The sequence below is a fragment of the Carlito syrichta genome, unplaced genomic scaffold (genome assembly GCF_000164805.1).
Source record: "Carlito syrichta isolate Samal-C Ts95f unplaced genomic scaffold, Tarsius_syrichta-2.0.1 Scaffold306533, whole genome shotgun sequence".
NCBI classification, from domain to species: Eukaryota; Metazoa; Chordata; class Mammalia; order Primates; family Tarsiidae; genus Carlito; species Carlito syrichta.
The window spans coordinates 26,591-41,107 of record NW_007250629.1 but is presented as its reverse complement, the minus strand read 5'-3'; the positions used below and the strand labels follow the sequence as shown (position 1 = coordinate 41,107).

The following is a 14,517-nucleotide window of genomic DNA, read 5'->3' as shown; positions in this document are numbered from 1 at the left end:
TATGTAAATACAAGTGCTTGCACCATGGCAGTAAATATAGGCAGTGCTAGAGGACAACACTCTGGTCACACACCTCCTTTACAATGTTCTAAAAAAAGCCTAAGAGCAAGGCACAAACCAATCACTCCAAGGATTACTGGGTTAAGAATAGTCAGAATTCAAAATTTCACTTGTCATCAATATTTCACTATAATTAGGTAGGAAAAAATTTTGAGAATCATCAAATGCTATATTAAATCGCCATCACAATTAAAATATGAACTAGTCTGTCTTTAAAAATTCTAGTATTAAGATAACAAAATGTTTACAATGAAAAAAAAAAGCAGCATTTTCGAGGTCTCCAAACATCAATACAAATACCAGAGCAACACAAAAGCAAACAAACAAAAAGAGCGTTCAAAAGGACTTCATTTCTGTTTGCCTCATTTCAGTTTTGCTGTGCTCAAGTTTTCTGGAGATACCGAAAATGACACTATCAAGGTTTTATTTCCATAGTGTGTGTGACTTCAAAGGGAGAAATTGACAACAAGTTGTTGCATCACTCTTATGGTGTATATTTGCATCTGCTAAATTTAAATCATGCATTGACACTGAAATCAAAATCATAATAGAATCTTATGAAATATTTAAAACATACAGAGATTAATACAATGACCACCTGGAGCCTACCCCTCACCTTTGGCAAATCTTAATATTCTGCCACAGTTCCTTCAATTTTTAAAATAAATAGTTCTTTTTTTGACATGTCTTTTCTTTTATATGACACTGAATCAGCCCCAATCCTTTATCTATCCTTCCCCAGAGGTAACCACTACTGAATCTAATGATTATTCTTAAAATGTTGCTTCATATTTTTATTATACATGTGTGTATGGTTGTTTTACGTGTTTTTAAACTTCATTGTAGTGGTAGTATTGTACGACTCATCCTGCAGCTTTCTTTTTGGTCAATCTCACCCTATTTTTAGAGATGAGGTCTCACTCCTATTGCCCAGGCTGGAGTACAGTGGCTTGATCATAGCTCACTGCTGCCTTGAACTCCTGGGCTCAACGGATCCTCCTGCCTCAGCCTCCCCAGGAGCTCCCACTACAAAGCTTCAATGTGCTTTTGATAGGCATACACATACTAACTTATTTACTCTAGAGATTTTATTCTGTGCAACTACCATATTTATTTACCCATCTTCTGCTGATGAATATTAAGGTTGTTTCTAATTCTTCACTTCTACAAACTATACCATTGTGGAGATTTTTGTATGCATGTTGCAGGAGAGCTTGTTCAGAACACATGCCTAAGGAAAAAAAAACTGCTTGGTTGAAGGGATGCCTCAGCTATACTGAACTTGGTGGTATCAAACAGTTCTCTAAAGTTTTACTAATTAAAACAACTAGAAAAATAGTATGACCATTCCATCTGATTACATCATTGCCAGCACTTGGCATTATTAAACTTCATGAGTTTTTTCCTCAACTTGATGGATGAGAAACAGCCTCTCATGGTTTCAGTTGGCCTTTCCCTGATTTATTAGTGATGATGGTTTTCATGGAAGCTTATTATAATACATTCAGCTTTCCTGCCCTCTGGAGGATTTCAGTGAAGATGGAACAAAAAGACTTATATGTGATATAACAGTTTAAACAAAAAATTCATAGTCAAATTCTAACATTTGGAGCTAAATGTATAGGTATGTAAGAACTAGAGGTGCTAATATAAGTGAACAATCAATGAGGTTAAAACAAAGAAATGTAGAATCTGACCAGCTCTTGGACATTATGTAAGACTGAATAGTTAGGTGAGACAGTGGAGAGAATTCAGGACAAATATATTTTGAATACAATAACATAAATGACATTTTTATTAATTTACATTTTACTTCTATTGGTGATATTTCTCTTTAGTCACTTGGGGAATGAATATATTTTCTTTTAGTAATAGTTGCAATTAGTTAAATACTAATTATTGCATAAGGAAAAGTTTTCTCAATTATTTTGGGGTACTTTAAGAGCTACATAATATTCCCTATTTATTTTAATTGGCAGAAATTAGACTGAAGTGAAAAATTTTCTTAAATGTCTTTAATTAAATGATATGCCATCTAAAATTTATGTAGATAGTAAGCTCTAAGAACATCTTTTCTTAGCACGTTATACTGCTTCAAATAAAGCGTGCACATAAAAAGTAGTTGTAAAATGAATGAATGATGTTGACTTTAGAATGAACAAGATACTTCACCCTCTACTATTCCTTCTCACCTGCTTTAACAGAAAATGGCTTTTCCAATAGAAATATTGTTTGTTTCCAGTGTGTTTTGGGACTCTGGGGGCCCGTAGAGAACACGACCTGCATGGTAAAATTCAAAAATGTATGATGAAGGACAATATTTTTAATATCATGGTACATTAATCTACTACATCAAATACAATCCCCAATTGCTTACAACAGCAAATGCTTACGATTAAACACCTTGGGGGCACAAAAATAAAATATATGTGCTTCTGCATAATTACTTCTTATGAGACAACACATGATACTTACCCTGTTGTGGCAATTCTTCTCAAAGTATATGTCAAAGTAGCCAGCAATTGCCTATTTTTTTTTTTGGAAAAAAAGGGGAATATAAATACTTATTAAATGAATTACATAATGTAATAATTAATTATTGTCTTTTAAGACATGATAAATGAGAAACAGTTTCAAAGACTAGATAACTCTTAAACTATTTTTCCTGGAAAAGATGTTCTAAGTAAAAATAATTTGACCTCCCCCCACAGAAACAACATAATACAGGTAACAAGGCTAATCAAACAAACAATGTGATTTACTAGAGCAATGACCATGCTGGACTACTGAAATGTGAACGAGCTCATGGAGAGTGCTCAGCAACCCCAGCTGGTCCTGACTCGCCAGCCGAGATCAGCACTTTGACCCCTCCTGCTCCAGTAAAGCCTCCAGACAACAGCAGCTGCATGAGAGACCCAGGAGAGACCAGCAGAAGCACTGGTCAGATAGTTCCAGTCCAGATTGCAGAATCATAAGCAAATACATATAAATGATTGTGGCTTCAAGTCACTGAATTCTGGGATGGGCTATTATACAGTAAAAAATAGTTGAAACACACACTTTATACGAAGCCACCAGTTCATTCCATGTCTTCTGATTTAGTACACCCAATTTTAAAGGTGTACTATGTACAGAAGTATTATGAATATTTCTGTGATGAATCAATGGAAAGAATTTTAAAATGTTACCTATTCTTTTTTCCTGAAAACATAATAAAAATAAATAATGGCATTCAAATCAACCTTATGTTCAAGCAAATGCCCAAAGTAGAAACTCCAAAGTGATCCCTAAGGGTTACTGTGATAGGACAAAAAAGTCTTCAAAAGAAATTAACATATTCAGAGGAATATATAATTTTGATTTTTTAATTTAAAATTTAAATGATACCATTCTTTTTTTTCTCCCACTAATGGGACTAGCTTGACTTAATTTATTTTTAAAGTTGGTATTAAATTAAGCTTATAAAGTGTTAACAACAGGACATTGATTATTGAAAAATCACTGTAAAGTTAATTTGTGTACTCTGCTGCTTTTGTTAAGATGTGAAGTTTTATTGATCATGCAGGGTAAATATGGATTGGGTCCAAACCAAATTCAGTATTTAACCTTGAGGTTCATTTCATTTTAGATACCTGGAGAGAATTGAAATAGTGTTAATAATTCTGCCAAACAGAATTATAAAGCAATGAAGCATTCAGTTACAGATTATCGTTAAAAACTATGTAGTTAATCAGAATATTCCTACACCATAACTTTTTCCCGTTGATTTTCCAATACTTAAGCTACTCCTCCATAGACTAATTCAACTGATTTTTAAAATTTATTTCTGTATGCCTGTTTTGTTCACTACTATATTCTTAGTGTCCAGAGCAGTGCCTGGCTCACAGTACATAATAAATATTTGCTTTAGTGAATAGGTTTACTGTTCATACATAATTCTATTATATTATTTACCATACTATATTATAGTTCACCTTATTAAACTATAAATTATTCAAGAGCAGCAGGGCCCGAGTATAACTCATATTTCTGTGCCCTTTATCCACTACATTCAAATAAATTTTAGCCAAATTAAATTTTTTAGCTTTCAGTCTCTTAAATACAGCTAGCCTTATTATTAATATGTAGTCAGTATAATCTATTAAGTCACTGACTGACTGAATTTGGATGGAACTAACAATTTTCAATTTTGAAAAAAATGGAGAGTATGGGAAAAATATGAAGAGGAGAGAGTTAAAGAGGATCTCCTAATTCTATGTAGGAACTCACAAGTCTCAGCCTATTCCCTGAGCTATGCATGCTCAGGCTAGACCCAGATCAACATAGCAAAGGCTTAGAGAACTGAACTAAAATTTGAATCACTAGCACAAGTCTCAGGATTGATCCTTGAATAAAACACACATGAAAAAAACCAAAACCAATAAGTAAAGAATTAAAGAACTGACCTGAAGTTTGGAAAATGTCTCAGACTAATTCCTAAACCATATATGTGCAGGAGAGGCCCAAAACAGTACAGCAAAGGCTTAGAAAATGTAACTAAGATTTGACCCACTCATTGTCTGCCCAGACACTGTGAGATAGAACTTATGGTCTGATCTCAATTGGGCTGACTGCCTGCTAACACCAAACACCAACATTCTTTTTTTTTTTTTTTTGAATTGGAGTTTTCACTCTGTTACCTAGGCTGGAGTGCAGTGGCACGATCATGGCCACCACAGCCTCCACTTGCTGGGCTCAGGCAATCCTTCCGCCTCAGTCTTCCAAGTAGCTGGAACCTACAGGCACATGCCAGCACGCCTGGCTAATTTTCTGATTGTAGAGATGAGGTCTTGCCAAGCTGCTCAGGCTGGTCTCAAACCTGTGGGCTTAGGCAATTCTCTCACCTCAGCCTCCCAAAGTGCTGGGATTATCGGTGTGAGCCACCATGCCCAGCCACCATCAACATCCTTAATAAGATTTTAAGAAGACACAGAGTCTACACAATGTAACATACATAACAGTCAGTATACAATCTCAAATTTCCCAACATATAATGAATCAGAAAACTCTAACAACTCTCAAGAGAAAAGACAATCAACAGATGTCACCTCTGAGATGACCCAGTTGCTGCTGCTTTTATCAGACAAAAACTTCAAAGCAGCAATTTTGATTATGCTCCCTGAAATAACAGAAAACACAATTAGATGAATCAAAGGACAGAAATTCTCAGCAGAGAAATTGAAACCACAAAAAAGGAACCAAATGAAAAGTTTAGGACTGAAAAATATAGTAATGGAAACAAAGAAATCTCTGGGCTGAATAGCAGAATGGAGATGACAGAGGAAAAAATCAGTTTATCGGTTATTTTAGTTTATCTGATGACAGAGCAACAGAAATTATCCAATTTGAAGATGCAAGGGAAAAACATTGCAATAAAATGCACAGAATCTCAGGGACCTGTGGATCTAACATGTAACTGGAGGTCCAGATAGAAAAGAGAAAGATATTAGAGAAGGAAAAAAACCTTTCATAATTCTATATCCAGTGAAAACATCCTTTATGAATGAAGGCAAAACATAAGACATTTTCAAGTGAAGGAAAACTAAAGGAATTCACTGCCAACAGACTTCCTTTAGAAGTTATTTAAAAAAAAAATCCTTTAGGTTGATGGGATATCATAATAGAAGGTAACCTGGAACATCAAGACAGATAGAAAAACTACAGAAATGATAAACAGTTGGGTAAATATAAAATACAATCTTTTCCCTCTCTGAATCTTTTAAAATATTTATGATTGTTTAAGGAAAAATTACAATGTTATCTGATGGGGTTGCCAATGTATACACATGGCGAAGATCAATGCAGGGGGGTGAGGAGGGAGTGAAGAACACGAGATTCCACCAATACATTAATATAAAGGTGTTTATAAAATCTATTAGTGGAGAATGCATTTTAAGCATGACACACAAGGCAGAAACTTATGATAAGAGAAATTTAAAATTTTACTATCAATTAAAGGACAACAAAACAATAAGTATTTGCAATATATTTAACACAGGGTCACTGTCCTTTGTATATGAAGCTACTACAAATTAAAAACAATTAATATGCCAAAAAGACAAAGCAGAAAATTTTAAAAAGAAAAACAAATGATTAATAAGCAAGTAAAAAAAAAGTTTAGCATATTTAGGAAAAAAAAAAAAAAAAAGGTAAGACAACCAGATACAATTTTCCTCTGGGGAGGAGAAAGGGCCTGGAGACTGAGTTAATCATGAATGGCCAATGATTTACTCAATCATGCCAATGTAACAAAACCACCATAAAAACCCTAAATGACTAGGTCTGGAGAGCTTTCAGGTTGGTGAATGTATCCATGTGCCAGGAGGGTAGCACATTCCCACTCTAAAAGGACAGAGGCTCTTGTGTTAGAAACTCTTTCAGACCTTACCCCATGTGTACCTCTTCATCTGGTTGTTCATTTGTATCCCTTATAATTTCTTTTACAATAAAGTGGTAAAAGTAAAGTGTTTCTTTGAGTTCTATGAGCTATTATAGCAAATTATTTAAACCTGAGGAGAGGGTCATGGTAACCTTGATATGTAGCCAAATCACAGAGTGTGGGTAACCTGGCCTGCTACATGGTATTGGTACTGAAGCAGGGAACAGTCTTGTGGGACTGAGCCCTTAACCTGTGGAATCTGTGCTAAACTGAGTAGTATCAGAACTGAATTAAAATCTTGGGCACCCAATTGGTATCCCAAAGAATTCAAGAACTGGCAGTTAGTATAGAGAGCCCAAAGTTTGGTGTCAGAAGTGTTGTGAGTAGAGAAATAGTTTCTTTAAATACCATTTAGCCATGAAAAGTAAGCCTTAGATAAATATATACTGATTTGGGAAAACAGTCATATATGCTATTAGGTGAAAAGCAGCTTGACAAATGGTATGTATGTTATGGGCACACGCTAACTATTTTGCAACTGTGAATGTTTATGTATATACCTGGAAAGATATTCCCCAAAGCTATTAACAGTAGGTGATGGATTTACAGTATACATATTATTTGTGCTTATCTATGTTTATATTCCCAACAAAAATGTACTTAAGTTGAACTTGTATCTATAACATTAGATGGAGAGACATTCAACTATTACTTTGTTCTCAGTTCCCTTAGTGAACCTCCCCCTCACCCCCCATCACTCATTCCCGTAACCACAATGGCTAAGGGCAGTATCTAACATAGTAGGACTTATATGAATCTGAAAAAAAAAAATGACAAGTTTCCCCAAGTAATAATTCTACAAAAACAACCTCCTTCAATGAAGAGATCAGCAAAACAGAACCAAGAGAACGTATATAAAAAAGCAAAACCTAAATGGAATAGCCACAGTAATAAGAAACTGCCAAACTATATGAAAAACATTATAAAGATTTTTAAAGATTTTAGTAAGTGGGTTTCATGGGGGAGTGTGTGTGCTTCACTTTATAATTGTTCTTTAAATTACACAAATTTTATATACTCCTTATATTCTATGCCATCAAAAAAGAAAGAGAAGGAAAAATCTGAACGAGTTATTAAAAGCTTTTGTGATACATTTGGGTTTAAAAGCAGCTCTTCTGGCATCATAAAAAAAAAAAAAATGTGACCTCAGCCTGAACATACAAAGAGAAACATCAAAGTTTTTAACTTTGGTAAGAAACAGACTGGTCAGAACGGCTATTATAATAAGTCAAAAAACTTATTGATGTTGGTGAAGTTGCAGAGAAAAGGGAATGCTCATATACTGTTTGCAGGAATGTAAGCTAGTTGAGTCCCTATGAAAAGCAGTTTGGAGATTTCTCAAAGAACTAAAATTTGATTAGTCATTTGACCTGGCAATCCCACTACTGGGTATATATCCAAAGGGGCATAAATCATTCTACCAAAAAGACACCTGCACTCAGGGCAACCCCTCGGGTCCTCTCCCATTGTAGGAACTTTTTTTCATCTTCTCAATAAATCCTGCTTTCTAAAAAAAAAGATACCTGCACTCATATGTTTATCACAGCACTATTCACAATGTCAAAAACATAGAATCTACTTAGGTGCCCATCAATGATGGGCTAGATAAAGAACATGTGGTACATATACACCATGGAATACTATGCAGCCATGAAGAAGGATGAAATCATGTCTTTTGCAGCAACATGGATGCAGCTGGAGGCGATTACTCTAGATGAATAACACAGAAACAGAAAACCTAATACATGTTCTCACTTACAAGTGGGAACTAAACACTGGGGACTGTTAAAAGGGAAGGAAGGGTTGAAAAACTACCCATTGATACCATGCTCACCATTTGGGTGACGGGCTTAATAAAAACCCAAACCTCATCACCACGCAATATTACACCCATGTAACAAACCTGCACATGTACTACCCATGAATCTAAAATAAATCTGACTGTCAATAAGTACGTAGAACCATTATAGAGTTATAATTATAGAATACAGGACTTAACAAAGATGAGAGGTTGATCCATGAGTTTATAACAAAATTTAAAAATACATACAAATTTGAGAATATAAAGATTTTTACAAATGTCTTCCAATTCCCAAACCTATTTATGAGTTTCAGTTAAAAATCAAAGAAGAAACTTACAAACTTACTCTCCTCCAGTTCCCTAAAGAATACAGTGAAAGAAATACTGGGTAGTTTTGCATATCAAAAAAACAAAACAAAAAAACACAAACAAAACAGTTAATAAGCTCCAAGACAATAAATATAGTTAATTTTGGTTATAAGCATTTGGAAAGAATCTATGACAAAGAAAAAATGTGAAACTGCATCTATCTGAAATGCTTCACAGTGTCTTTGATTCCTCGAGAGAGTTACTCTATGTAATACTAGATCAGTTCCATGGCACGCAGGAAGCAGGAAGCAGGAAGCAGAAGCATGAGATGTTAGGAAGAAATTCACCTGGGATCAAAAACTGTATGCAGATAATCTACTCATCAGACAGTAATCAAATAACTGAGACTCTTGATCTGAGAAGCAGAAGACCTTTGATCTGAAAAAACAAACAAAAAACAAAAACGAAGGGAGTTTCTGGTTTTAAAATGGGTATCTACCCTCAAACGCAAATAAGATTTAGAGTGCCTCTTAAAGAGACAGGGCCCTTTTTCCCCCTGTATAAATAATTCTTTTTATTTTTAATTGTGTTTATTTATTTTTGGAGACAGAGACTTGATATGTTGCCCAGGCTGAGCTCAAACTCCTGGGCTCAAGGGATCCTCCCACTTCAGTCTTCTCAGTAGCTGAGACTATACACGAAGGCCCCTGACTCTCAATAATTAAAAGAGATTAAGAAAAGAAAAAAACTTTAAACTTGAAATGTAGTCATATAAAACAAGTAAACTATGATTAGTGCTTTTATTTCTGCAAAGCTATTTAAAAATAAAGAACCAGGGGGAAAAAAAAGGAATGATGATATAACCAAATATGTCAGTTGATTAGGGAACAAAACTATTTTGTCTGGAAAATATAACACACCACTATTTTTCAATTATAGTTTCACCACCTTGATACCATTACTCTGGCAGGCAATCTTTAGGTCTTTTAAACGTTAACTTCAATGACTATACATTCTCTCTGTGGAAGTTATTCAAATGTAAGAATAAACAACAACCACAGGAAACTGAAAATAATGACAAGTAGGCAGTGGCAATAAATAACTGGAGCTTGACATGTGCTTGAAAAAGATCAGATAGGTTAGAAGGCTGACCACAAAATAAATTTCTCCTTTGTCCCACACATATATCTTGTTAGGGGCAATGAGAACTGCTAAGGAATAAAAAGCATTAAAATCAAGTATTTGTTGGAGCTGGGCTAATCTGCAAAGGCAAAGTCAAAATAAAATAAGTAAAATTTCACTGACTTATACCACAGTCAGAAATTAAATAAACTTTCACTGAATTGTACTATAGTCAGTAAAAGTCTCTTAGACTGAGAGAAGAGAGAATGGGTGGTGATGGTGATGGTGGTGATGATGATGATGATGATGATGATGATAAACCACAACAATGATAACAGAAGAAAACAGAATTAGAAAAAAACACACACCCATGCATATAGTGAATTTCTGGGTAGTTTGGTCACTCTTGAAACGTGGTGATGACCTTCCACAATTACTTTGAAGCATACAGGAAATTAACACATGTAGCTTTACTGTGCAATTTAAATATGGCTAAGCATTAAAACAGCTTTAGAATGAGCTACTCATCTCTCCTTTGTGAATTTCACAAAAAGGAAGAAAACTAATGGCAGGTGTAAATGGAATCATTTAAAAATTTGTTTTAAGCCACATTTTTCTTGTTTATTCCATATGTATAAAGGTGAATACATTACCCTTCATTTAATACATGCTCATTTGAAGAACAAAGATGTGGGATAAAAGTGAATTACTTTCTCACGTATTTTAGTGAGATGAGTATTTCTTTAAAGAAGACAGACACATCATGCCTGTATGCAATAGGATGGTAGCCAATGAAGTTAAGATCAGGCTAGACCTTATACAGAAGAAGGAAATTAAAAATTATCATTATCACTATCACCTGCAGGGAGTAATTTATCATTTCTGTTCTTCATTGGTATCATGTTCCAACAGCGTGTGGTTACAGCAGATACAATTAGGCAGCTGGCCACAGAAGGAGGAGGATAATGTGCTTTTGATGGAGTTTATCCAAGCATGGAGACAGAGTGCTTGTAATCCATGCAGCAACAAAAATACAATTCATTTTTTGTTGAAGTATTTCTTTTAAAATCATAATATGGAATTCAAAAGCCAACTGATGATGAGTCTGAAGCAAGAAAAGAAAGAGTAAGCAGACAAGGCATAAAAATGACTATCGCAGCTTAAATCATCGGTTAGACAGTGACCAGATGAAAATACAAACATGAGCCATGCAAGCTGCTGCCTTCAGAGCATGGACTCTGCTAGGGATAAAGGCGTTTAAACTGAGACATAAGCAACAAATATGAGAATTATGTATTGTGATTTTTTTCCTAGTAGTAACCAAACCTTAAATGATGGACTCTTCCTTTTTCAATTAATTTTCTATTTTATCCCAAGAGAAAATTTATATCTTTTCTTTCTTTCATGATTCCTCCAGGGAACAATACACATTAAGTACCATATACTTCTCAAGGGATATTGCCAGATTGACTGGTATGGAGAAATAGACTAAACAATATAGGCCTAAAAATATTTGAAAAGATACTTTTATTGAAAATCTCAATGTATTTCATTTTTGATCTATTTAGAATATTCACAGATAATAATGGAAACTCCTTTTAAATTTATTTAGATTGCTCCCTTGTAATTCCAATACTGCATATTAAAGTGATTTAGGGGACAAAAAAGATCATCTCCTTCAGAGTCTAAGACACAAATACTTTAATTTTGACATTTCACAAATTGATAACTCACCTATATATATATTCACTGCTACACATTTCTTCTTAGCTATAAATAAAAAATTGCTTTATATAATGAGTATTAATTAAAATGTATTGATATTTTCAACTTTAAAAGCTGTTTAATGTATAATGTACATGAAGAAATGTACATGCAAGTGTACATTATGGTGAATTTTCAAACTGAATACAGCTGTGAAACCTACATTCAGATTAACAGAATATCTTAGCACCCTAGTAGGTCCCCTTGTGTACCCAGCTAATATTAGGCACCTCTGTCCCCAATAACCACTGCTCTAATTTCTAAGAGCAAAGATTAGTTTTTCCAATTATTATACTTCAATATAAATTGAATCACACATCATGCAATCCTTTGTGTGTGGCTAATTTTCCCCAATACTGTGTTTGTGAACTCACCTACATTGTTGTAGATCGGTCATTTTCACAACTATAAGATATATGTGACTACACACTTTACCTAGTCTACCGCTGACATTTGCATAGTTTCAGTGAACATGTGTACTCATGGGTGTTGGGTATATAACTAGGAGTAGAACTACTGGTATATACATATTTACCACTTTTGTTAACCTTTATATTTCTTTTTGTTTTGCCTGAAAACCCTTCAGTACTTCTTTTAGCATATGTCCTCTGAGCAAAAATTGTCTCTATATTGTTCATCTGAAAATATGTTTATTTCAGCTTCATTCTTTTTTTTTGGTGGGAAAGCAGGATTTATTGAGAGGACAGAAAAGCTCCAAGAGTGGGAGAGGAAGTCCTCAGCTTCATTCTTTTTTTTTTTTTTTGAGTTGGAGTCTCACTCTGTGGCCCAGACTGGAGTGCAGTGGCCGCTCCCGGCCACCGCAGCCTCGACCTGATGGTCTCTGGCGATCCTTCCACCTCAGCCTTCCAAGTAGCTGGAACTACAGGCGCGCGCTACCACACCCGGCTAGTTTTTTGATTTATTGTAGAGATGAGGTCTTACCAAGTTGCCCAGGCGGGTCTCGAACCCGCGGGCTCAGGCAACCCACTCACCTCAGCCTCCCAAAGCGTGGGATTACAGGCTGAACCATCGAGACTGGCTAGCTTCATTCTTAAAAGATATTTTAGTTGGGTAGAATTCGGGGCTGGTAGTTATTTTCTTTCAACACAGTGGTGATCATTAAAGTTTCTTCTGTTTTTTCAATTCCATTGTTCCTGTTGAGAAATCATCTACCAACCTACTTACTTATCTTGGAAGGGTAATTCCAGAGCTCCAACCCATAGTCCTGCAGACTTCTTTTAAGGGTTTCTCCTTGGTTTCTGTAGTTTTACTAGGTTGTGTCTAAGAGTAGATTTATTTTCCCTCTTTTAAACTTAGATATAATTTACATACTATAAAAATTTACCCATGCAAATAAAGTGTGCAATTCAATGTGCTTCAGTATAATCAGAGTTGTGCAACCATCACTAAAATCTAATTTTAGAACATTTTCATCTCCCCCAAAAGAAGTCCTGTATCTATTATCCTCTTATTCAGTTGATGTCTATTTATTTAACTGTTTTGGATATTTCATATAAATAAAACCATGCAATATATGGTCTTTTGTGACTGGCTGCTTTCACTTAGCATAATGTTTTTAAGGTTTATCCATGTGCAAGGTTTCATTTTTTTTTTTTATGACTGAAAGATATTCAATTGTATGGATATTCAAATTTTATTTACCCATTCTTCAGGTGATGGACATTTGTACTGTTTCCACTTTTTAGCTATTATAAATAATGTTGCTATGAAATTTCTGTGGACGTATGTTTTTATTTCTCTTGGATACATACCAAGAATTGAATGAAATTTTAAAATTATACTATTCAGGTTATATTGTGTGTCTTAAATCGTTGCTTACTGCTTTTCATCTGTTTTGGGAAAATTCTCGGCCATCATCTCCTTAAGTATTGTTTGCAACATTCTCATCCTCCTTTCCTTTGGGATTCTCATTTAAACACACACTAGACCTTCTGTTGTGTCCACTATAGCTCTTGTTCTTCCCTCTGCCTCCTCTTTGCATCTCTCGGTGCTCATTTCACAATATTTTCTTCCAAACTGAAATCCAATTCACCAATCTTCTCTCCACTAATGTATGAAGACTCCTATTTAGTTCAGTCTGTCTGGTTCTTTTTCAAATCTGCTACATTTTAAAAAATGTTTCCTGTTGTTAAAATTTGCAATGTCTTTTCTGCTTGAACTTAATAAGCATAGTCATTTTTGAAATCACTGTCTCCTATAACAAATTCCTGGAGCACCTGGAGTTCTATTTTTATTGCCTACTGTTTCAACTGGCTCTCGATTTGTGTTGTTTGGTGTCTTTGTGTGATTGATTGCCCTTGATTATGTTCTGACCATTAATATTTGAAAAACAACCTTTAGAAATAATTCGAGACCTATCATAGTAATCTTCTAGAAATAATTTTTATTTGTGCCTGCAATGAACCTAGGGGGCACAAGCAAACCAAGATCATCTTAATCCAATATTGGGGTTTGTGATTACCTGGGCTACCCAGATGACTTGAAGCTGGGCTGCAGTTTATGCAAGGGTTCAATTACTTCTGTTTTATCCTATTTTTGACTGTAGGGGGTCCCAATGCAAAGTGCTGAAAAATTCCAAGGGTTCCATTTTTGTATTCTCACTCATGTGAGGTTATATTAAAAGGGATACACAAGTCTTTTGGCTGCTTCCTCTAAATTGGTAAATGCCAATAGGGCAAAAGCAGCGACAAATGTCAATCTCATTACCTTCTTTTCTGAGTCTTGACTTGGTAGTGCTTCACTACCTTACCTCTCTGATAACTTCAAACATTTGACAGCATTTTAATTTTTTTTAGCTTTTGTAGTGGTTCTTAGCAAAAGGACACTTTCACACACTCCACCACTGCAGAAGGAAGATTATTCACTGCATTGTTTATTCCTACCTAAGGCCCTCCCACCTGTAACACTCTCCCCCAGTTTTTGTATACCTCACTTGTATGTCTCACTTTGTATGTTACTTCCT

At 34.9% G+C, this 14,517-nt stretch overlaps 1 protein-coding gene across 1 annotated transcript in view; it reads right to left on the bottom strand.

Moving 5' to 3' along the window:
* The window catches only part of LOC103265404 (protein arginine N-methyltransferase 3-like), a gene marked incomplete at its 5' end in the record, with an annotated part of 46,265 nt that overhangs the window by 12,979 nt on the left and 18,769 nt on the right, over positions 1-14,517 (bottom strand). The window contains 2 exons of the mRNA XM_008063072.1: positions 2,253-2,340; positions 2,536-2,586. Coding sequence (XP_008061263.1) covers positions 2,253-2,340; positions 2,536-2,586 — 139 coding nt within the window. The remainder of the gene's footprint in view (positions 1-2,252; positions 2,341-2,535; positions 2,587-14,517) is intronic.